Source organism: Mixophyes fleayi, chromosome 4, assembly GCF_038048845.1.
Source record: "Mixophyes fleayi isolate aMixFle1 chromosome 4, aMixFle1.hap1, whole genome shotgun sequence".
In the NCBI taxonomy this organism is placed as follows: Eukaryota; Metazoa; Chordata; class Amphibia; order Anura; family Limnodynastidae; genus Mixophyes; species Mixophyes fleayi.
The window spans coordinates 164,173,789-164,199,404 of NC_134405.1; the positions used below are offsets into that span (position 1 = coordinate 164,173,789).

General features: G+C 41.5%; 1 protein-coding gene across 4 annotated transcripts in view; it reads right to left on the reverse strand.

Moving 5' to 3' along the window:
• The window catches only part of RELN (reelin), a 447,264-nt gene that overhangs the window by 19,672 nt on the left and 401,976 nt on the right, over positions 1–25,616 (reverse strand). For 2 of the 4 annotated variants that reach the window (XM_075208761.1, XM_075208759.1), the window contains exons 48-59: positions 24,803–24,980; positions 23,599–23,792; positions 18,621–18,877; positions 17,376–17,530; positions 16,594–16,808; positions 15,425–15,602; positions 13,108–13,283; positions 12,607–12,710; positions 11,951–12,193; positions 11,337–11,509; positions 8,163–8,236; positions 313–474 (exon numbers count right to left, since the gene is read on the reverse strand). In XM_075208761.1, coding sequence (XP_075064862.1) covers positions 313–474; positions 8,163–8,236; positions 11,337–11,509; positions 11,951–12,193; positions 12,607–12,710; positions 13,108–13,283; positions 15,425–15,602; positions 16,594–16,808; positions 17,376–17,530; positions 18,621–18,877; positions 23,599–23,792; positions 24,803–24,980 — 2,109 coding nt within the window. Of the gene's footprint in view, positions 1–312; positions 475–8,162; positions 8,237–11,336; positions 11,513–11,950; positions 12,194–12,606; positions 12,711–13,107; positions 13,284–15,424; positions 15,603–16,593; positions 16,809–17,375; positions 17,531–18,620; positions 18,878–23,598; positions 23,793–24,802; positions 24,981–25,616 lie in introns of all 4 variants that reach the window. The other 2 variants (XM_075208760.1, XM_075208758.1) reach the window with 1 other exon arrangement.

Here is a 25,616-nt window from a genome sequence, read left to right on the forward strand (position 1 = left end):
ATACATAGATAATGTCAGACTTTTGTAGTTCTGTCCACGGACAGTGCTGGGTGTATATAAAGCAAAGTCAAGGAAATAAAACACCTACAATGTGGCCAGGATATGTCTCAGAGACGTTTCATGTGATCAGTTCAAAATTTGAATCTACTATCACACTATACTGGTGAGTTTGTTCTATTTCATCCATTTAAAAAGTGTACAACATTAGTGCTTTAGTTGTTTAAGCAGACATCAGTTGTGCGCCATAAAACCATGACAGCTGAATAACAATCCTAGGGTATGTGCCTGTTATGTTGCCATAGTAATGCATACCTGGATGAGACGTAGTCTGGGAGCTGCAGTGTTACTCTTTTCCACACTGAGCTGTTGATGGAGTTATAGATTGTGGCTTCATGGAACTGGAACGGGGAGCAGCCAATGCTGTTTGAGGAGGAAGGAAGGCATTGTGTCTGAACCAGCTGCCATAAATCTGTTCTGTTAAAAACAATAAAAATGACAAGAGTTCAACTGAAGAAACAAGATTCTGATGTGAAGTATTGCATAGTATGTGTAAATGCATAGGGATTATAGGAATTGAACAGTTCTGTTCCACAGTGGGATTCTATTCTGCAATAGACAATCAGAAAGAAGGATAAGAGAAGCATATAAACTGAACGCTTTTAAAATGATTCGATTGTGCATTCAACACTTACCCTCACAGTTAACTTTCTTCAGAATCTTAACAGCTAATAGCAAGGCAGGGGAGTGTTTGTGCTTACTGATATAAACTTTCAACCCCTGGGAGTGGTCTTATGTTTCTTGCTGTTCTGAGGACAGGCTCAGTATCTTGCACCTCTTATACCATTCACCCCTCTACCTAACTCCTTTTAGCACCCACCGTTTAGACCCCTTTTCCACCTTCTTTTACTCCAATCACCGTTTTCTTTCACATCCGTTTTTCCGTTTTGCCCGGTTCAACATTCCACATATCACACACGTACATATTATCCCACGACCCTCTCATACTCTCACGGTATCATCCACTTATACCTTTCATCCCCAGACCATAGCCATGCTCCGCCCCAAGAGGACCAGGGCCATACCCGCAAGATACTCCTAACCGACCCCCCCCTCTCATCCGCAAACACTCCTGCAAGAATTGGGGACATGGATCCGGCCGAGGGATTTCACCGGAGAGCGGCCGCATCCACTTCCGTAATGGCGGCTGTCTCTTCCAGCGGGACGTCAAAGTGCGTTTTGCGCCTTGGACATCGCACACGGCATCCAGACGTGATGAAGCTCGTTACATCGCCTACGCCCGAGCAGGCCTCCAGGTCACATGTTCCGGAGTGAGCGGCTATCCTGCCCGACTCCGGAGTTGAGGCACAGGTGCAGCACTATGTCTGCGCAGGAAAGGGGATCCACTTTCCCGCCCCCTTCGTGGCCAGTGCACAATCAGCTGGCACAGAATAGAACAGTGATTAATAGACAAGTTGGCACAGGTGTAACATTAAGAGGGGATGTTGGTAGGGCCCTTCCATCCACCTCACAGGAGTCACCTTACAAGGACTTAGGTTCTATTATATATGACCCCATACCAGGCCACGCAACATACAGAGTCAGGGCCAACAAGGGAATGTACAAGAAGGGCTCATTCACAACAATCTGGCCTGCCCTCGGTGTACATGAGCAAGGCATCTTCCCCTACTTGCAATTATGAAAACAGGTACCAGACTAGGATTTCCGTGGGGCAAAGGCAGGACTACCAGACGCTAGGGTCCAGGGACACCCTTCCACTAGACATGTCCCCATTACTTTTTTCCCTCTAAGCTGACAATGAGGCCTCTGCACCCGCGGCCACTGTGGCAGCCTCCACCTCTAGGGCAGTCAGTTCAGCCACTAGCCATAGACCATCGATCATCTCTCCATCAATGACAAATGTTAGGTCACCCCTCCTCCAGTCAACCACATCTCAACACATATATCAGGGAAATTTATGGCTCTCCCCCCCCCGCTGCATTACGCCAAATGGGCGTGTCCTCCACATCTAATTGGTCACTGCCCTATCCCTTACCTGATGCAGCCATCCCTGCCCCCAACAATAATATATGGTGAGCACCATACCCATCCCCCTCGGGACATTACACCCATTACTATCCATGCCCATCCTTCCCCAGTCCAGGCTTATACTCCATCCCAGACGCACAGACGCAAGACGCACAACGCCAGGTCCAGCCCATTTGGGGCGCGCCACCCCCACCTGGTTTCCTATCATTTCTGGTTACGCCCACACAGGCCCCACCAGCCCACTCAACACAGAGTTCGCTTACTGCTCTTGCCACGAATAGTAACGTTATTTCTCATCCAGTCCTTCAGGCAGATTCTCAGGCCCCGGGGAGGCAGCTACCTGCTACAGAAAAATCACAAGCGGCGATTCCTGATCAACCCGATACTCCTCATCCCACAGCTATGGACCAAGAGGTGGTTTCGGACACAGGGACAAGTTCAGGCGCCATTGGTGAGTATGAAAATATTGCTGCCGCAAGCGCTTACACACCCAGCCCACGACTAGTGACGACTAGTCTTCATCTCCCAACGCAGGCCGCCGCAAGCTTATGCTGAATGACCATTTCAAGGGCAGCACAACTAGGAAAGAGCCGATGGCCCAACAAGCTAATAAAACACAAACGGGTGCCCCCATGGTCAGATGTGATAACACGGCGCTGTTAGCAGGGATTCGCCCAAGTATGAAGGAGAAAATTAAATAAGGGTTCTATGCTGACATATTCGAACTCACCAGGTCATCCCAAAAAGAGCTGGCTGCAGCAGGGGCAAAGGGAGGCATAGGTGTTGATGCGCATAAGAACTTCCCTAACTGGTTAAACGGCTACTGCGCCTTTGCGGCATGTTATTTAGAGACTAGGCCAGAGGGATGTGTAGAAGTATGGAAATATTTGCATTTCATCAACGATATGTTTATAAACGAGCGCCCAGGAACGTGGCTCGCTTATGACGAACAATCCTGGGAGAAAGTTAGCGGGTGGTCAGATATTCCTTTAGGTCATAGGGATGTCAAGATTTGGATGAAGCTAAATCGAGCAGGTATGAGTACAAAACAAGTAACGCAGACATCGTGGTTTCCCTAAATGGGGAGATGTAGTGCTCACACATTTGATAAAAATAGATGTTACGCTTTTAACAACTCAGCATGCGGCAGAAGCGAAGCATGCAGATACAGGTACATTTGTTCCAACTGTCACGGAACACACTCCATTAAAGAATGTCCAAAAAAATAGCAGAGCGATTGGCCGAGGGAGCGACAATCCAGGAGGTGACCTGTAAGGCTTATTTCCCTATATATCTCCCAGTTCTTAACAGATGGCTGCGGCTGTACCCCAAAGCTGCCTTCCTATACTATGGTTTTAAAGATGGTTTCAAACTACCCATCAAAGGTAAAATATCCACAGGAGTGGTTAAGAACTTACGGACGGCCCTCCTCTACAAACACATTCTGGCTAAAAAAGTACACCAAGAGGTTAGCCTTGGACGTAATTTAGGCCCTTTCAGTTCCCCTCCCCTACGTGATCTAATAATTTCGCCAGTCGGAATAGTACCAAAGAAAACCGTCGGGAAGTTTAGGCTCATCCAACATCTATCCCATCCTCCCGGCAGTTCTGTAAACGACGCCACTGACCCCACAATCAGCATGGTAACATATCAATCTTTTGACGAAGCCCTGTCACTCATTAGAGAGTTAGGTCTAGGCACTTTAATGGCCAAATTAGATATCAAGTCCGCTTTTAGGTTGCTCCCACTTCACCCTTCATCCTTCAAATTTATGGGTCTGGAAATGCCAGACGGTTTTTACATAGATAGGTGCCTTCCAATGGGATGTTCGGCCTCATGTGCTTTCTTTGAAACGTTCAGCTCCTTCCTGCATTGGTGCATTCCAGAAGGAACGGGCAACCATGGGATAGCACACTATTTAGACGATTTTCTGATCTTAGGACCCCCTTCTCTTCTATCTGTGCAGATACCCTTTTCACTGCCCAAGCTCTCTTTCACAGGATGGGGGTTCCCATGGCCCATTACAAGACGGAAGGGCCACTTACCACACTAGCGTTTGTCTGCATTGAGATAGATACCTTCAAAGGTTGCTGTAGGCTCCCCCAGGATAAAGTTAGGAAACTAGAAAATCTAATCTTCAAGATACTCTCCTCACCCTCCTCCACGCAGGGGCGGATCTAGAATTTTATTTTACAAGGGGCGATTTATTCCCTGTCCCTTTTTTGACAGCTAAGACTGCCTGCGGCTGCACACTATGCAGGTCCGTTCGGCAGAGACAGGCAGGGAAAGTGTGCTGCCCGGCCACTCTGATTGTTTTGAAAGCACAGTCAGAGCAACCGGCTACAGCCGTACCCACGCCCTTATTGACTTGGGGGAAGAAATCAGAGCGGATTTGAGAATGTGGACGCGGTTCCTAGTGGTAGCAGCATCTGGCCCACATAGCAAGTTACTACCATGGCCTTGGATTTACATACGGACGCGTCAGGGTATATGGGTTTTGGGACCTTTTTTCAAGGGGAATGGTGCGCTTCTCCTTGGCCGCATGAATAGAAACATAACGTCTAGTGCGAAACCTCCTAACCCTTGAACTCTTTCCCATCATCGTAGCTTTAGAACTTTGGGCCCACCGCCTCCACAGCAGGAGTATGGTTTTTTGCTGCGATAATCTTGGTGTTGTCCAGGCAATCAATAATCAGAGTGCCTCATCCCACTCTGAGGTTAACTTATTCAGGGTGCTGGTGCTTCGTTGCCTGGATTACGACATATGCTTTAGAGCCCGCCACATTCCTGGCGTAGATAATAGAATAGCCGATGCCTTTTCCCGATTTAAATGGCAGAGTTTTAGGGCCCTCGCTCCTCATGCGCAACAGGAAGGTTTAACATGTCCTCCTTATGTTTGGTAGAGCCGGCATAAGGGCCCTTGCAGTGACTTCCTTGGCCCTGTTCACCAGAAAAACATACAATTCGGCGTTGCATCGATGGGTGCTGTTTCAATCGATGCGGGCCCCCCCTTTCCCTCCGCCCATCAGATGGTATGTGCAAATTCATGTGGGATTGCTATAAAGAGGGTGTATCGAAAGCTACAATGGCAAGAATCTCTTTCATGGGCAAATTGCAAGGTGTCCCAGACCCCACAAAAGGTTTCCCCATAAGCAAAGCCCTGAAAGGATGGGCAAAACGACACCACGTCATAGCGGACAGTCGTAGACCAATTGACGGCCTCATATTAGCACGACTGTTAGTGGCCTTGACAGAGATCACCAGTGATACATACGAGGCATTACTTGCCCACTTCCGCCCACTAAGCTCCACATGGTTAATACACAGGGACAGCTGACTCCCTTACTAGGTTCCAGTTTAGTGCACTGTTAAAACGAACACTATCCCACGTGGGTTTAGACCCTGCGGCATTCATTTAGGATAGGGGCAGCTACTGCTGCGACCACGTGCGGTGCTTCAGTCCCCGAGACTCAATTGTTAGGGTGATGGAGACAAAAGATACGAAAGAACAGATAAATAAGAACATTTCACTTCCGTTTTGTCTTCTCCTTTGGCAGCGACCCAAAGCTCCTCCGCCTGCTGCTTTTATTGGAGGCACAAAGGGAATATTCCCATTTTCTCCTTCAATCAAGGGCTGATTAGTGGTGTGCCTCGGAGGTTTTTATGGGTTTTTACCTTTGTTTGGGTCAAAGCCCCCCCCTTCTTCTCCTTTCTTTCTGCTAATGCACCTTTGCAATAATAATGCGTGTAGGCATGTCAGACAACCTAGTTAACGTTATATATATATGTTTTTTTCCTAGGCATACTCAGCAAATGGACGCAGATATGGGTAATAGGCCATTCTTACGTATTTCGCGCGGCCAAGCACAAGATGGCCACCAATAGGTAAGGTTTAGGCACCCCGATAGACATCAAATGAATAGGGAAGAGAGGCGTGAAATGGTCGGCCCTAATGCCCACGTTAAACCAGGAAAAAGGCATCCACGGTATCCCCAACATTTTAGTAGTACCTTTAGGGGGCAACAATGTGGGGTCATGCACAGCATTTGCTCTCATAATCCGGAAAAGGGAAGGATTACAGGAAATTGTGGCACGGTGGCCCCGATTGTCATGGCACATATCATCAAGAAGGCTAACAAGGCCATTGGTCGAGTTCAAATGGGGATCAGCTATAGAACATCCACTACTGGACACTAGGGCAGCCCACCTTTTCAGGCCAGACAGGGTCCACCTGTCAGAAGAAGGTATATGGATATTTTTTGAAAGCTCAGGGCAGTAGTTAGGAAGTTAGGTGGCGGGCCGTGATCCCCTAAGGTTCTCGGATTTTTCTTATTTGGTAGGAGAGCAGCTCAGTCAGCAACCAGAGAGTATATGGTGCTAGTTTACCTGTATTATTGAGTAAGTACACCTTTCAAAGTCATCAGACTCTTGGATCTCTAGCGAGGAGGACCTATTGGCCTGCTAATGGGTCGCAAGCCATTGTCGAGTCCAGAAAGGTAGTAGACACTTCTCGGGCATTTTAGCACCTGCCAATAGATAAGGTATAGCCTGGGTTGGTGGTACAATGGTCGGACCTTGCCACCTTTATTGGTTTTGCTATGTGTAGCTGATTGTCCTGCTCTCGTCGCCACCGATGGTTCATGTTCAGGTTCTTTCAATAAACTACTTTCTTTTCCAATCTTAATTAATGTCTTGTTATTATTTATATATAAGTAAGGTATAAATCTAAGTTTGTGGTAGGATGGTTGTTTGAAGGAATAATCAACGGTATACATTTTAATACTTTTCTGATTGAGATCTTTTCCTATTTCTCTATAATAATATAACATTTTTAGCTGCCTTCATACACAAATCTTAAGTGCACTCATTAAATCACTATGTAATAATTTGTCAATGTAACACCCCATCTGGTGTTTTTGTTCACACACTCCCAGTAACTGAGTGTGTGGCCTATCACTAGGACTCAAAGGAGACACACTATTAATGTTTCTTAGACTGGTATGAGCTGATGGGATCAGAACGTGTGTAGAGCGGAAGAGCCAGGGACCCAGGACACAGGGGAGGAGGTCCTGGGACCCCCCCTATAATCTGGGGAGCTGGTCCATCGCCTGCTACCACTAGAGGCCATTGTACTACATCACTGACATAATACTAGTGATATGGGGCAGATTTCTTGGATAATTTACCTCAGAAAGTGACAGGTGTTAGAGTGGAGCAGCACACAGGGAATGTGTCAACGTCCAACTGAGAGATATTACCCCCCCAGAGGACGGGAGCGAGATATAAACCCTGCAGAACACGGGAAAGAGATATTAACCCCGCATAGCAGGGGCGGGAGATCTTACCCCCGCAGAGGGCAAGAGAGAGATCTTACCCCTGCAGAGGGCAGGAGAGAGCTATTACCCCCGCAGAGGACGGGAAAGAGATATTACCCCCGCAGAGGACGGGAGAGAGATATTACCCCCGCAGAGGACAGGAGAGAGATATTACCCCCGCAGAGGACGGGAGAGAGATTTCACCCCCGCAGAGAACGGGAGAGAGATTTCACCCCCGCAGAGCACGGGAGAGAGATATCACCCCCGCAGAGCACGGGAGAGAGATATCACCCCCGCAGAGCACGGGAGAGAGATATCACCCCCGCAGAGGAAGAGTCAGTGAACACTGCTGTGAGAGAGAGATGCAGGTGAGCTAGAGAGCCACCATTTTGGATGTGACTGCCCCATTAATATTCTTTCCATGTAGCCCTTAAAAACTGTGCAGGAGGAGATGTATATAGGAACTGTACATATTTATCACTGCAACAGTTTAATAATGTGCTGGAGTGAAGAAGGTGTGTAAATAAAGAGTTTATTTTGCAATATACAGATGGTCTGGCACCCAAATTATTGAGACATCTGATTACACTGCACCACCAAGTTACATCATCTGTGTCCCATCATCTTCACAGAGACTCTGTAAAAATAACCTGCAGATACAGGGACCCTCTAGTACTCTACATCCACGCCAGGAGCTAGCCAGGGTTGAGAAGGAGGTGCACTGCCTAACCTGTGCACCTCAACACTACACACAGTGACAGGGGGTTACATATTGTTTACAATGTAATCATTTGCACTTACCTGTCATCCTTGGTATACTCAAGCATTACTGAATGAAGATCAATACAGGAATTCACTTCACAGCCAACCACAATCTGAAACAAACAGACATAAATAATATGCACATGTACCATGGGAATGGCTGAAACAATTTGTTACACAATTCACTGTGACTGCTGATATATCTCTTGTGTGTGTGCTATGACCACTACCAATGGTTGACTATGGCTGACACCACTTCCTTGTACCTGTTCCCTTATATTTCTCTTGTTATGTTACCGCTTCCCCTTTTTTACTGAACCCCACAAGTGTTTTGAAACCCAGTAAAAACATGTATTGCATAACTTGTATATTTGCGTGCAATATATAAATCTTCAGAAGACAATATACCTTTTTCTGGAATCTATTTTTATGCTATTAATTGTCTACTGTATTTATTATAAAGGAATTTCATATCTGCTATTGTTCGCCAATATGATTTTACAATACACTGTGTCCTCACATAATTATTAAAGTCATTGTTCCCAAACATGATTACATTAGTCACTGTACCTCATATTAAAATACAATTTACTGTATTTTCACATGATTATACCCACATAATTATGTCACTATGCCCCCACATGATTGTGCCAGGGTCAGTGCTCTCACATGATTATACCCACATAATTATGTCACTATGCCCCCACATGATTGTGCCAGGGTCAGTGCTCTCACATGATTATACCCACATAATTATGTCACTATGCCCCCACATGATTGTGCCAGCGTCAGTGCTCTCACATGATTATACCCACATAATTATGTCACTATGCCCCCACATGATTGTGCCAGGGTCAGTGCTCTCACATGATTATACCCACATAATTATGTCACTATGCCCCCACATGATTGTGCCAGGGTCAGTGCTCTCACATGATTATACCCACATAATTATGTCACTATGCCCCCACATGATTGTGCCAGGGTCAGTGCTCTCACATGATTATACCCACATAATTATGTCACTATGCCCCCACATGATTGTGCCAGGGTCAGTGCTCTCACATGATTATACCCACATAATTATGTCACTATGCCCCCACATGATTGTGCCAGGGTCAGTGCTCTCACATGATTATACCCACATAATTATGTCACTATGCCCCCACATGATTGTGCCAGGGTCAGTGCTCTCACATGATTATACCCACATAATTATGTCACTATGCCCCCACATGATTGTGCCAGGGTCAGTGCTCTCACATGATTATACCCACATAATTATGTCACTATGCCCCCACATGATTGTGCCAGCGTCAGTGCTCTCACATGATTATACCCACATAATTATGTCACTATGCCCCCACATGATTGTGCCAGGGTCAGTGCTCTCACATGATTATACCCACATAATTATGTCACTATGCCCCCACATGATTGTGCCAGGGTCAGTGCTCTCACATGATTATACCCACATAATTATGTCACTATGCCCCCACATGATTGTGCCAGCGTCAGTGCTCTCACATGATTATACCCACATAATTATGTCACTATGCCCCCACATGATTGTGCCAGGGTCAGTGCTCTCACATGATTATACCCACATAATTATGTCACTATGCCCCCACATGATTGTGCCAGGGTCAGTGCTCTCACATGATTATACCCACATAATTATGTCACTATGCCCCCACATGATTGTGCCAGGGTCAGTGCTCTCACATGATTATACCCACATAATTATGTCACTATGCCCCCACATGATTGTGCCAGGGTCAGTGCTCTCACATGATTATACCCACATAATTATGTCACTATGCCCCCACATGATTGTGCCAGGGTCAGTGCTCTCACATGATTATACCCACATAATTATGTCACTATGCCCCCACATGATTGTGCCAGGGTCAGTGCTCTCACATGATTATACCCACATAATTATGTCACTATGCCCCCACATGATTGTGCCAGGGTCAGTGCTCTCACATGATTATACCCACATAATTATGTCACTATGCCCCCACATGATTGTGCCAGGGTCAGTGCTCTCACATGATTATACCCACATAATTATGTCACTATGCCCCCACATGATTGTGCCAGGGTCAGTGCTCTCACATGATTATACCCACATAATTATGTCACTATGCCCCCACATGATTGTGCCAGCGTCAGTGCTCTCACATGATTATACCCACATAATTATGTCACTATGCCCCCACATGATTGTGCCAGCGTCAGTGCTCTCACATGATTATACCCACATAATTATGTCACTATGCCCCCACATGATTGTGCCAGGGTCAGTGCTCTCACATGATTATACCCACATAATTATGTCACTATGCCCCCACATGATTGTGCCAGGGTCAGTGCTCTCACATGATTATACCCACATAATTATGTCACTATGCCCCCACATGATTGTGCCAGGGTCAGTGCTCTCACATGATTATACCCACATAATTATGTCACTATACCCCCACATGATTGTGCCAGGGTCAGTGCTCTCACATGATTATACCCACATAATTATGTCACTATGCCCCCACATGATTGTGCCAGGGTCAGTGCTCTCACATGATTATACCCACATAAATATGTCACTATGCCCCCACATGATTGTGCCAGGGTCAGTGCTCTCACATGATTATACCCACATAATTATGTCACTATGCCCCCACATGATTGTGCCAGGGTCAGTGCTCTCACATGATTATACCCACATAATTATGTCACTATGCCCCCACATGATTGTGCCAGCGTCAGTGCTCTCACATGATTATACCCACATAATTATGTCACTATGCCCCCACATGATTGTGCCAGGGTCAGTGCTCTCACATGATTATATAAGCCACTGTGCCAAAACATGATGCCACAGTCTCCCATTACGATTATTGGCTGCCATAAGTCATGATGTCAGTGTGACCACTACTGTTGTACTGTACTGTTGATGTAGCCTGTGCCAGGAATAAGAATGTGCATCTTCTGCATTGCTAGCTAAACCCTTTCTGGTGTCATATATGGGTATTACCAATGCAACCTGCTGCACCACGGCTGATCAAATGTGGAACATAAACCAGGAACATAATATCTTCATAGGCCCTAGTTTTCGCCTACTGTTATCAGTAATAGACAATTCTAAATGATTATGATGAAAGAAAAAAGCTGGATACTGGTACAGATAAGACCAAATAGAAATGGTACCTTGAACTGCATCATGTAGCCAGGTTGTATAATAAGCTCCCTGGAGGACAGTATATTGTGTGTTTTGTCCTTCTTCTTATTCGGCCAGTAGAGGTGAAAGGACGGGTTGCCGCAGAAACCAGCTGTTCTCACAGCATTGGGGTAAAAACTCCAATACTCATCATGGGACATACCTTCTAATAAGAGAAGAAATGTTAACCCCTTACTGATATCATAAATCTGGTGAACTACTTTGACCTGTCATATTGCAGGAAGTTTTACCAATTCAACATTAAGCCAGTTTAATACTTTGTTGCTATAGGTGTCAGTAGTACAGTATAGACCACACACAGTCTTAATTGTAGAGAAAGTTGAGCGCTGGTGTGTACAAGGAAAACACCATAATACGACAAATCTACAGTAGTGAGCAATTTGCATAATGCATCACTATCCAGGAAGACCTGAATGAAGTGTGTCATTTTACAAACTGGCAAGAATGGACCAATCTGGAGACATACTGTATACTGCAATATTACTTTTTTTTTTTTTCTTTAAACTTTTTATTTGTAACAGCATATGAGAATAAATTACAACAGTGCCTGCAATATTACTTTTGTGACTAGTTGCAAACATACCATCATCAAATGTGTCTACAAGCTGGCTGGGGTTGATCTCAGCTCCTCCGATTAATATATTATCAAGGGCCCACTGAGAACGTTCTGGGCCTGGGACCACAAGACCATTGCTGATGGTAAAGGGCTGCCACCAACGCAGACGTGTTGTGTTGGTCTGGGCATGCTCTGGAAGGAGTATATAGTCATATCTGACTGTCATGTATTTCTGGTAATCCATCTCATGAAGTAATGTCCAAGAGATACCTGGAACAAGAGAGATAAAACGGCCACAATATTTCCAAGCTCATTTTTTTGCAGTTTGCATACAGAATGGTAAATATTAATGAATAATTGGATTTAGTTGCATCATACAACAATGATGTAGAAACCAAACAGCTTTAGCAGAATCTAATGAATAAGAACATTTGGGACATATCTGATAAACAGATTCCTATTCAATGTCTTAGTAGAAGATATTCCTGGCATAAGAAAAATATGTTCATATATAATCAAGCATAGAACACATTATACTTTAAGCACTCAAATAAATAATCCAAATGTATTTAGTATCAAATGCATTTTTGCATTATCCTAAAAACACCTTAATATTTTCTTTGTATTAATAAAAAAACCTTTGAAAAACACTTTCTCTCTGTATATATCAAACAGCAACCTACCGCCATCAGTTGAGTAATCTAAAAGTACTCCCTCTTTCCTGCATGTAGGTCTATGACAAGATGTTATATTTTCACTGCCAATCCTTGCCCAGTATTGCACAAACCTAGTAGAAATATAATTATTAATTGTTAATGTTACATTTGTAAATGTATTTGTGAAGTTTTATTTTAGTATAGCAAAATATCACACTATATTTTTGTGGAAAACACATGTGATGGCGCTATTCTTGGTGGTTCGATTTAAAATATTAAAAAAATGATTACTTTTTGTGGAGTAAAAACCTTTTACAACGTATAAATGTCACTAATGATTCTACTCTCTACTGAACACTTTTATTCAGAGAGCAAACATGTAAACAAACAGCAGCACCTACTGGCCATAATAAAGCACTGCACACTGTAAAACTACATACATTTTTATAAATGTAAGTGTAAGATATTTGGTGTTGTGTCCTCATCATGCAGTGAGGTACAAGATGATACAAAATATATGTGACCTACTTTGCTCCCCTTAGATCTAGATCCTGGGTGACTGTTTCCCGTACTGTGGCTGACCCAAAATAAAGGGCAGTGTCTTCAGCCAGAATACCACAGTCAGTACATGTCTTCCCTCCTTCCATAGACAGCCAGAAGTCAAGTTTTAAGTCATCACTATCAAAGCGCTCCTTTAGGAAGGTCTGCAAAACAACACATTCATTTTATTATACAGAATAAGTAAAACGCGACCTTAAGCAATTTCAGGGGATTTATCCTTAGAAAAATTATGTTTGTGTTGTGTTTTGTAATGTTTATATTTTTTTCAGTGTTTGTAATTGTATCCATTGCAACTTACTCTCCTGAAATAAGCATCATAGTTGTATTAGAGTATTAAAATAAATGTTACAGTATGTTTATATTAAGCGGTCTTTAAACATAATGTTGAGTGAAGTACCATATTCTGTTATTCATTTTGATACTCACACGACATTTATAGAATTAAATAGAATTAACCAGGTAATTCAGTGTTCTGTGCTTATAGATTTAAGATAATAAGTATATTTTCACAGGGGTTCGCATAAATAATAGACAAGTTAAAAAAATATATAAATAACCACAATTATAAGCTCATTGGGGGCTGGTGCTGAGCTGAATACATTTGTGTCTAAAAACGCAGGAGCAGAATCTATTCACACAAGAACATGTAATTACATGTTAATTCTGAGTCATGTGATATTGCATGTAAATGCTTCAATAATGCTGATACGCTACGTTGTTAATATGCCAGTCATCATCATCTTAATTAGTGTCCCCCTAAAAAAACCCGCTATCAGCACTATTCTATGACAGGCTGTGGTTCCCTTGTCATAATGGCACACAACCCTAGCCTGTTCAGCAAGGCGTTGAATTCCTTAGGGGCCTGCATGAAAAATATTCAGCCCTTCTCCCTTAAAGAAAACAGCCCCATGATGAAAAGATCAGGGCTCCCTTCAATACCCCTGCTCATCAGTGTTGGGGGCAATAAAAAGGTCAAAAAACAGATAACAGCATTTATACTGCTTGGGTATGCTGGTGTTTATAGAACCACCCGGTGGTAGTCACTTTAACGATGCTTTAAACACCGTCATAAATAATCCGAATGAAAACATAGCGAGGAGAGCCCGACACTTTAAAATTATGTCACTTTGAACCGCGACTTGCATATTTAAAGCGGCAATGCAGCGGATCCGGCTTACGATCATGTAGTGTCATTTTGAACTTTACTTACCAGGATTAGGGTTAGGTTTAGGATTAGGGTTAAAGTTCACACTTACATGATTGTACGCTGGGTCCGTTGCATTGCCGCTTTAAATATGCAAGTGACGTCATTTTAAAGTGTCGGGCTCTGCTCACATTGGAACTGTGCTGAGTCTGTGTATATGTAACTCTATGTTTTTAACATGTCGCTATGTTTTCATTTGGATTATTTGTCGCTGAAACACTGTCGGTGTTTACAGCATCATGACTACACCCAAACCACCAGTACCAGCATAAGTGAATAGCATATGGACGCATGTGTACTGTACTCATTTTTTGGTATGCATGCATAGTGCAAATTTGCGTATTTTAGGCTAAACAAACGGGCATATGTCTAACTCTGCATCAGCCCCATAGAGTTATACACAAGAGAAAAATAAGGACTTAAATAGTACTTAAACATACACTTCAAAGACCGTGTATGTGCGGCCCTCCGACCTTCAGGCCCTCAGACCTTCAGAAGGGTCACATATTACCATTAATTTCAAAAGTGAAAAAACTGCCCCAAGATGACCTCTGCACCCCCTATCACTCATCCCAAAATGCTCCACATGTCCTGAGACCCACCACTAGCTCCATACACTGATAATATCAGTAACAAACCACTCCTAATCTAGTAAACTAACTAATTACACTAATTAAATCGTTAATTTAGTTTTATTAATAGCAGCCTAAAATTGTTTAACCATAGCCCACAGAGAAAGGGGGAGACCAGGTGGTCCATAAGACACTGCACTCTCTCCTCCACCTCCTCTAATGTTGCGCTATGCAGAGGAGTTCACATGATGCGGAAGCCGACTGCTCCTGTTCAATCTCATTTCCTGCTTTATGATGTAAACCTTAGAATAAGTCATATTGGGAATGTAGAACTGGGGGCCAAAGTTGAAGGTTCGCTGTAATGCTGAAAACCAGTTGCCCATCACAGATGTAAGCCTACGGCTTTGTGCCTTTATTCAGTTAAGGAAGCCTCTGCTTCTAAATTTAGTACTATCTATGAATAGTATAATGTATTGAAATGTATTATCAATGTAAATATATTACTTACCTTTAATGGCTGAGTCAGATAACAGTTCGGGCCAGAGTATCCTGGATCACAAATACACTGCTCCTTCAAGCAATCGCCATGACCATTACAGTTGTCCAAGCAGCCAGGTCCAATGTAGAAATTGTCGATTGCCCACTGCATATCTGAATACTTTTGGTAAAACCGAAACCTGATGGGACTAAATGGAATGGTAGACACATTATAAAAGAAACTTGCATACTGTTATAAACTAATAAACTAAACAACGACATAATAGTGCATAGAAAATACTATGCTTGGAATAACCTCCAAGGCTGGGAGGCTGGCTAAAAACAAGCTCAACATATATCTAATGAATATTATAAACAGTACAGGTTATATAGCAATTATTTATCTGTTTGTCTCTGTTATCTAAAAGTTCATGTAATACATTATTGATCTAGGAGAATTAATGTAAACTATGAGCAACAACAGATATACAGAGTATATACACATTTTTTTTTCCTGCAGCCTAATAATATAATATGTAGACAAATACACAAAACTAATAATATCCACCGATTCCCTTATCTGCCTGTACGTGTATGGATGAATCGCCAATGATCCCCAGTACTGATCATGTTCAAAGTATTCCAACAGAAGTAACACAAGTATAAATCTTTGCAAATTCAAACTCACAAACAAGTGATCAATGTCTGATTGGAATAGTTGCATGCATATGTGCAGATGCCACCAATTAGATCAAATAATAATTGATAATTATTCTTTTAAAAGAACAAATCTCCAAGTGTATACAGTGCTTAATATGCAAAATAACAGGTTACAGTATTGGTACAGAATACTTTATATAGAAAAATTGGTTGCATGGTTAACATTCAGGGCTTGCTCACACATATTCACTATGAAAATGGAATGCATGAAGACATGTTCTACCTATGCATCTGTAATTCACTTTCCATACGTTAAGCACCAATACAAATTATTGCACTGGTAGCATGCATTAATGCAATGGTTGGGAATGATCCTATAAGAAACCCTTAATACTATATTTAATGCAGTTTTCAGGTGTACTTCAGGTGTAGTGCTTTAACAGTGCCTGGTTAGAAAAAGCTGATAAAGCCTAACGTATACAAATGAAATGGCAAGCAGATACTACAGGCAGTTGGAAATATTGTTTAAGATGTGCTTACTTTCCAATGAGATTATCAGGCAGTGGATAGAGGACTCGCTTCCATCCTTTAGTTGGAAAGAACACTGATGCTTGTGAGACACCTCCAGAACATTTTGGGTCAGCAGGTAAACATTGTGGTACTAAGTAACTCCAGCTCACCCCAAAGTCAGTGGAGTACTGCACATGTACATGGCTCGGTACATTCTTCTCAGACGTCTTGCAGCCAACCGAGATCTATTGTACAAAAGAATCTAAGTTTTGCATTGATACAACAATCATAAGAGGTCACTGTGGTGGTGAGATATAAGGGTATACTGCCTGACATAGAGGAAAATAGGGAGAGAGGAGTAGGTAATAAGGTTTATGAGGGAAAATGGATACAGGTAAATAAAAGGTAAAATGTTGATGTGGGGAAGTATGGAGATGAATGCAAATGGAATACAGCATTAAACTTTCAAAATAGGATGTATATTTTTCAAAATGTCATAAACCCTATCTCCTGTAGAGCAATGGTCAGTGGCAATACTTTGAAGAGAGAAGGGAGCAATTCAGTGCTTTAAAGGGTATAGTTATTGTGAACCGCACCTTCTCTGGGGGTTTTACATTTATAGAATGAAGGATGCACAACCCCTTTATATTCAATTCAGAACTCACATGACATATTTACTTCTTATTTACAGTATTAATTCAAAACACCATAAATCAATCAATATATTGATAATGTTACTGAAAATCAAAATATAGGTTTGATAAACATTTTCAGTAATATTAAATATTCTATTTTTAATACTGTACATTTACCTTGAACTGCATGATCCAGTTTTCTGCAGGTGTGAGGTCATGGGTTACTGTATACACTTCTCTGCCATCATAGCTTCCACAGATCATAACGCCATCTGGTGACTCACAAAATCTCTCAATACTGCAGTCATCATGGAAAAGCCAGTGCTCGTTCACTTAAAAAAATTAGAATATTTGTAAAGTTTTCTACCTTAGACATTCCTCATAAGAAACTGTATAGTCATCCTCAATATTTATACACCATTATGTATAATCCAATGATCAGATCCTGATTTAGGATTCAGGCTGCCCTAGGCCAATATGCTAGTAGCACCCCCACGTCTTCCACGCCAGCCTAATAAGCAGTAGTCACAAACAAATTCGGCATGAATTTAAAATCAAGTTTCCTTCACCCCTACCAATGTTTATATGTGGGTATTTTTCGAAATTCAGCTCCACTTAGCTTTTTAAACGTGACACAGCAAATCTTTGAACTGACACTTTAAAGAAAAACAAAGTTGAAACAGTCGTTATTTTTCCAAAACATAGGCATATTTTGTGACATTCACAAACGCTGACAACATGAAAATTTAGAATTGAAAGCACCAATGTTAATTTACGGAGTTCAGGCAATTTAATCATGTACTGATAAACGTTATCAAGTGACCTTCTACTGTGTCTTAAATACAAAGTTCAGAAGAAAATTGCACAGCTGTCCAATTGGTGCCTACTACTATGTAGATCACACTTTTTTTTAAATATTGATGTAAGTAGTATTTATAATTCTAAATATATATATATATATATATATATATATATATATATATATATATATATATATATATATATATATAGATAGACAGACATAATTATATGGGGAAAGAGATTAATTTGATACGCATATTTATGGGATTATATGTACACTGGACCCTGGAGGGACATGCTACACTATGCTGTTTTCTGTTCTGAGTTTCAGTTCCTAATGAGATTCAACTTGAGAGATTCATAAAGGAGATCATACATCCATCTCATTTGCATCAGATAAGCTTTGACAATTTATATTTTGGTACGTGGATATATCACCATTGTATATCACAAAAATAATTTTTGGTGTTTTGTAAGAAAAATGTACTATTACGTTATTTTCTCCTGATAAAAATTACACATTTATTTTCAAATAAAAAGTAAAAGTAATAAATGGAATCTATTAGCGTGGATGAAGAAATACTATATTAATCAGCATCATTATGATTTTAATGAAATTACCTGCAGTTTTGTCTTCACCGAAAAACTCAAACGCTATCCTGCCGGTAGGGCCTGCATCAGCCGCCGTACGCTCATGTTGTAGAAGTGGAGCACTGCTGAATGTGTCTAACATCACTGTACTCTGATCCACAGAACCAGATATCAACACATTGTCAATGGCCCAATCATTCTGGTCTAATCCATCGTGCTTGGGCTGCCACCAGCGGAATCGAGTCCCAAAAGTCTTAGCACTGTGTGGCAGGAGGATATTTACAAATCTGCAAATATAAAACAATATAATTAAGTAGCACACAAAATATATATATTTTTTTAAAATGGAAATAAACATGCTCCTGGCACTACAGCTTGATTCACTTCAACATGCTCAGTTGCCCGCTCACTAAGCAGAACAAGTAGAGTAGCCTGTGCATGCGCAGTTCGGACAAACACTGTACTGGCTGCCTGCAGTTAATACTGTTGGGCATTCTTAGACCACTGGGCACACACCACTCTATAGGTGAACTGGGCATGATACACACTGCATCGCCATGAGTTGTATGACGAATGCAGTGTGGCAGAGGGGCCTAAAAAATTATGGGGGCCCACCCTATCATTCTATTCAGTTTTTGACTACAGGTTACGCTTATGTCTCAAATTTAGTGTGCACAAAACAAAGTATGTATTCACCCAAAATCAGTATACAGCCAGGCTATACATGCCTTCAGAGGCAATTTCTGTTCTTTAAAACCCTTATGGTTGGGGCAATGATTATAGTTTTTTATATCTATTTATCTATCTATACACATTGTGTATATATATACATACACTCAGGGCTGCCAAGAGGAATCCAGGGCCCGGGTACAACAAATTCATGGGGCCCCCCCTCAGTCCAGTAAGCCCCCCAATTTTTTTGCGCCGCCGTTCTGTCATGTGGTCATACACCCAGGGGCGTGGCAATGCGCTGTTGGGGCGTAGCTAGGCTAGCGGCAGTGCAAAAATTTTCGGGGTGTGGTCATATATTTGGGGGCGTGGCAATGCGCCATTGGGGAGTGGCTAGCATCAAAATCACTAGGTCCTGAATTCACCAGAGCGTCACATATGTCCCAGCACTCCTGACTTTTAAGACATCTAGCACCACAGTGTAGTATACAAAGAATGTAGTGTGTACACAAACAGTTTAGTCTTGGCCTGCACCTTAAATTGGGCACAACACTCACCAAAAATTGACATTGTCCCTACTAGAATCACAACATTTCACACACTCTGCTGCTCTCTCCTACCTGTTCTTCTCACTTTCACCACCTGTGACTGCTGCTTTCTTTAGTTGCGGCTTGACCGGATCCTGGAATGTTGAAGGACCTATTTTGAAAAAAAAAAAATGGCTACATTTAGAAAATTACAGCCAGCCCCGGCGTTAAATCGATAGCACCCACGATTAATAATTAAGCCTTCCTCCAGCCCCAACATTAAAATAATAGTATTCACATTTAATAAATAAACCTATTCCCTTCCTGCAAACAGCAATACCTATTTCCCGCAATCATTACTGCCATTAAATAACTCATAGTCACATTTAATAAATAGACCTCATTCTCCCTAAACTCACCCCCATATTCAATAGCCCCCAAACCACCCCATCTTAAATTAATAGTCCCCACTATTAAATTGCCCCACCATCACCCTACAAACAAAATAGCACCAATTAATTAGTGCTTCTCTCCCCTTTTTTTTTTTAAAAAAAAATAGTGCTTCTCTCCCCTTTTTTTTTTAATTAGTGCTTCTCTCCCCTTTTTTTTTAATTAGTGCTTCTCTCCCCTTTTTTTTTTTTAGTGTTTCTCTCCCCTTTTTTTATTTTAATTAGTGTTTCTCTCCCCTTTTTATTTTAATTGGTGTTTCTCTTCCCTTTTTATTTAAATTAGTGTTTCTCTCCCCTTTTTTTTTTTTTTTTACTCTCTGCCTCTCTACCCTTATTTTTACTCCCTCTTCTTTATAGCACTGTCCATTTCTGTTTCCCTCCCCTTGCCTCTCCGCTTCTTTACTTACCTTCTTTCTTCTCTTCTCTTCTGTCTTCTCTTCTTTCTTCTGGTGATGTCTGGCGCTCCTCACTGACTGACGGGCGTGACTTGATGATGTCATGCCCGGCAGTCAGTGTGAATGGAGAAGAGAGAAAGGAGGGACGCAGCGCCGATCACGTGAGTATGAATCTTTTTATTTTTATTTTTTTTCTTTCCAGCTCCCCCCACCAACGACGGACCCCCCCCCCCCGCGTAAAAATAAAATAAAAAATAAATCACAAAAGACGGCAAATAGAAAAAATAAAAAAATAAAAAAATTACAAATTAGCATGCGAGGACCCGGCCCGGGCCACCTGGCAAGCACGGGCCCGGGTAAAATGTACCCGCTCCCCCCCCCCCCTCTCGGCGGTCCTGCATACACTTTATATATATTTGAAGGATGTTTATTTTTATGTTAAGGACACTATAAAATTTTAGTTTAAAATTCAACAATTTCAATAGAAATTTAAAGCGGCAATGTGGGGACCCCTAAGGTTAAGTGTTTAAACACTTAAACCGACATTGCCGCTTTAAATTTTTATTGACAGAGGTTGCGATGGGGAAGTCTGTGTGGCATGTGGGGGATTTTGGAGTACATGTGGGATCTGAGAGCATGTGTGGGACTTTTTATGCCAAGTGGGGGTTTGAGAGCTTGTGGGGTCTTTTTTAAGCACGGTGTGGAATTTTTGAGCAAGTGAAGGGCATGTGAGGATACTTTGGGATGCGGATACCAATGTTGTTTTGGAGCTGTGTTTTTATTCTTCAAATTAAGAGAGTTGTGCATACCATCTGAAGGTTGGAGGGCCACACATGCGGTTCTAAAAATATGTCAGGTTACCCATCACTGTTCTACAGTGTACACCACTCCTAGTGGCTTCCAGCTCCATAGCGAACAGTGTAGGGCTCTTCCCAGGCTGTGGTAAGTAACATGACTGGAACATCTTGAGTGGCAACGTTGCTACCCCAGTGTTCCCAATATAATGAACAGTGAGCCTTACTCATTATGCCAAAAGAGTAAAAAAGTAACAAACACACTTTCAAATAAATTTCAAATAAATGTAAATTTAAGGTCAGCCAGATTCTAATTGAAAAAAATACAGTATTACCTGATTCTGCGTTTACCATTAATTATTATAATTTTTGTGAAGAAACAGGGTTTCCTGGCCCAATGCTACCCACTTGATGCTGGCTGGCCCCCCACGGGTGCCTCACTATGCCAGACAAGTCTACTCAGTACCTTCTAGGATTCATATAGTCATTTCAGCAAATGCAGTTAGAAAGTAAAACAATACATTTATTGCAATAAAAACATCACTAGAATATTATGTACACACAGTAAATAAATGCAGGGCAGGTTTACCACATCATCTGTCCCTTACCCACTAGCTTAAGGAGTTACATTCACCGGGATGTCCAAACTTGAGGACCCATGGATCTCACTCAGCTGCATATGTAGACTCTGGTAGAGAACCACAACTCAAAAAACAGATCTTACACCTTCCATGAATGAAATCCCAGAATGAACACCACCTCCCCCCCTGGAGTGGCTTCTTATATCTATGGTCAAATTTCTACAGTGCTTTCCCCTCCCTCGGCAAATCCCTCGGTCTCTCTCTCTTTAAACATTGGTAGGTCCTGGATCAGGGAGTTGGAGGGGGAAGTGGAGATGAGATGAGCTGTGCTTCCACAGAAGCCCCATGCTGGGATGCAGACAAAATGTCTGGAATAGTCCTAAGGAGAACAATGGATACTAATTCCCCCATCTCCAAAGATAAGGTAGCAGTCAGCCCCTCCTAAAATTAACCCCTTACACTACTTTGTGATTTCACAGGGTCCCAAGATGTTCCATGCTTCCTGTAGAGGAAGGAGGGGGCAGAATGAATGCAGCTCCAGTCCCCTCACCTGTATCCTGGACACCACCTGATCTTTACCCATAACCCATCAGGCTTCAATTTAAGAACAATGAATAACAACCTCACTGCCACATCATCAATATACTCGTACAATACACAATGTACATATTTACAATGAGCTACAATGTCCCCTTATCCACATGTAATTAGACAATGCATTTGTAGTCTGTTGGGCCGGGGAACAAAAGCAAGGGCTATAAAAAGTACTTGCTATAATCCACATTATGTGAGAAACGAGAAACAGGATGGTTACAGTGTTATCACACTCGTTTCGTCACAATTATCTTTTATATATAAGCTGCCACCAAGGGTCTGCAGTGCCATACATGACATATACAAAAAGCAATGATTCATAATACATACCATGATACATGAAGAACAAAATACAAAGACCAGACATAATGAATAACAATACATGAAACATGGTAGATCACATCAATTTATTTGCAGGACAATGAGTGAGAGTGATGATAGTAACCAGCGAGAAGTAGATCTAAGCTCAAGAAAACAGGGCTAAAGAAGCAGGTAGAGAGGGAGATATTAGAAGGAGAACACAAGGAAGAGGGCCCTGCACCTGAGAGCTTACATCCCATTAATACTTTTGATTTTTTGTGGATGTGCTTTATGAAAACATTAAACAAACTAAAAACTACATTGTGTATACATATTTTAAATGTATACATCACAATATTATTTATATGCAAAACAGGGATGCTGCATATTTAACTGTTATTGTGAATTATGATAATGTTATCACTATGTATGGAAGACTGTCATAGTTATCTTGATAAGCTAAATACTTTGTTTTTAATCACACACTTTGCATCCTTAAATTATGACCATTATATCACAGATGCATAAGTAAAGCACATGTATCATTAACAAAATGCATTTAAAAGAGACTCTAATAAAAAATGTATATTTATTCTTCAAAATCACATTAGTATAAAATGCCATTGATTGAGTGATATTGGCTACAGCTTGTTTAACAGTCATATAGCCTTTAACATAAGTGATATGTTGTATACGTACCCTGGTTTGCTGTACTGATCATAGAAGATTTCCATTAATAAGTTCCAGGTGATGCCTCCATTTACAGAATACTCCAGCAGCACACCTTGATTGCGGCTGTGAGGTGTTATTAGACAACCATACATGAAATAAAACTGAATAAATTCAGCACTAGTCAGATTGAGATCCACAGAAACTAAGATGCGACTGCAACCCTGTAATAATAAAGAAAAAAACTACATTACATAGTTCAGTCAGCGAGAATAGTATTTAAAAACCACACACCTGACCCGACCCTGCACATGAAATATACATTAGGACACACCAACATATATGTAGCGCCATGACATGTCAGATGGGAAGTGACTGTACTTTACTGGTAATTATATACCTATAGAAATGTTTACTTTTACTTGTAGAATTAAGTATCTGAGATTTACTATGTTTAACACATTACCAGGTTTAACTTACATTCAGTGAAACTACAGTTAAACACAAACGGCCTGATTCATCACGTAGGGCACATATCTGCCGATTTTGAGTGTATCGTACGTAAAATCACTATGCGCATGCACAGAATCGGCAGAAACGTCCGTGAACGCAGTCCCGTTCCGTGTTCCTGCGAGCGCAAAGGACACTTACTACAGCCTATGATTTCGGTGAGTGCAGGGAAGGGGCATTTTGGCAAAGTGAATTTACAGTAGGAGTGTACCAAACTCCAGCGCACGCAGCCACATCCGATTCAAGCTTTGGCCATCTTAAAGTTACTTGTTCTTCTGCCGTATCTCTTGCTCCAGCTAAAGGGCTAATCTAAGTCACGATCACTAGTGATGCAATAACATATTTGCAATCAAAAGCAACTGTAAAAATACTCAGAAGACGTTGACAACATTCTAATAAATATATTTAAAATTACTGCCTTTATTATTATTATTATCAGGTAATAATAATGCAAGTTTTTTTTTTAATTTTCCTATGCGTTCTTTTGCAAATTTATAATCCACATAGGTCTTGGACGCATCCTGCTACATCCAGTGTAGTAGAGCACAGCGGATGTGCCCCTGATTTTAAAAGCACATGTATCTTGAGATCTGTGCGTAAGCACACAAAGTCTAAATACGTGTATATAATACTGAGCGCGGGCTGCACTCAAAATACATGCCTTGATTAATCAGGCCCAGACAGTACAAGGAATAAAGCAAAGATAAAAAAAATTCAAACTAACCCCACTGAAGTGAAGAGCCATTCCTGATGCCACTGCCCCACAGACACTGCTGAGCTTGCCACCATTTACAGTCAGCCAGTTCTGGCTTGCCGGAGCCCGGTTAAAAGTGTCCTTAAGTTGAGTTGGTAAAGAGACTTCTGGCTCATCACAATAAATCCCACCCCAGTAGTCATCACACCTGTTAAACAACAATAAAGTATAAAGTATTAGTACTAACAAATAGCCGCTAAAAGTTCAAACCACAAAGTACATTAATATATATTTGCATATCGCATACATGTACGTATTGCAACATAGTAGTACAAAACACAATGCAGCTGTGGTACGCAGCCATGCCAAACTACTATAAAGCACAATCTACATTTTGGGATTAAATTAAAAATATTCATATGCTTAAATAGTACACTGCAAAATATAATGATATACGTAACATAGTGATAACTGTTCAATGAAGTGTTACCTAAAATAGGCTTAAATTAATATTCTAGACTGTATAATATATTATTCCATCGGCATTATTAACAAGGTTATAATAACTTTGTAAGCCAATTATTTGTGAAATGATTCAGTAAATCAGCGTACTGATCCAATTTTCAAATAGGAAATCTAATTAAATCTTTAATCTACTGTTCTCACCAGTTTAGTACTTTAGAAAAGAGATGAACAAATCAATTATACTTTGTAGATTGTCTACCAACATTGAACCAATGAAGAATGCCACACTTTACTGTAGTGTGTTACCTTAAGAAAAACCAAAATACTACATACATCAGATAGTTAAGCTATTTTATTTTAAGCTGTCAGTGGAAAAAAC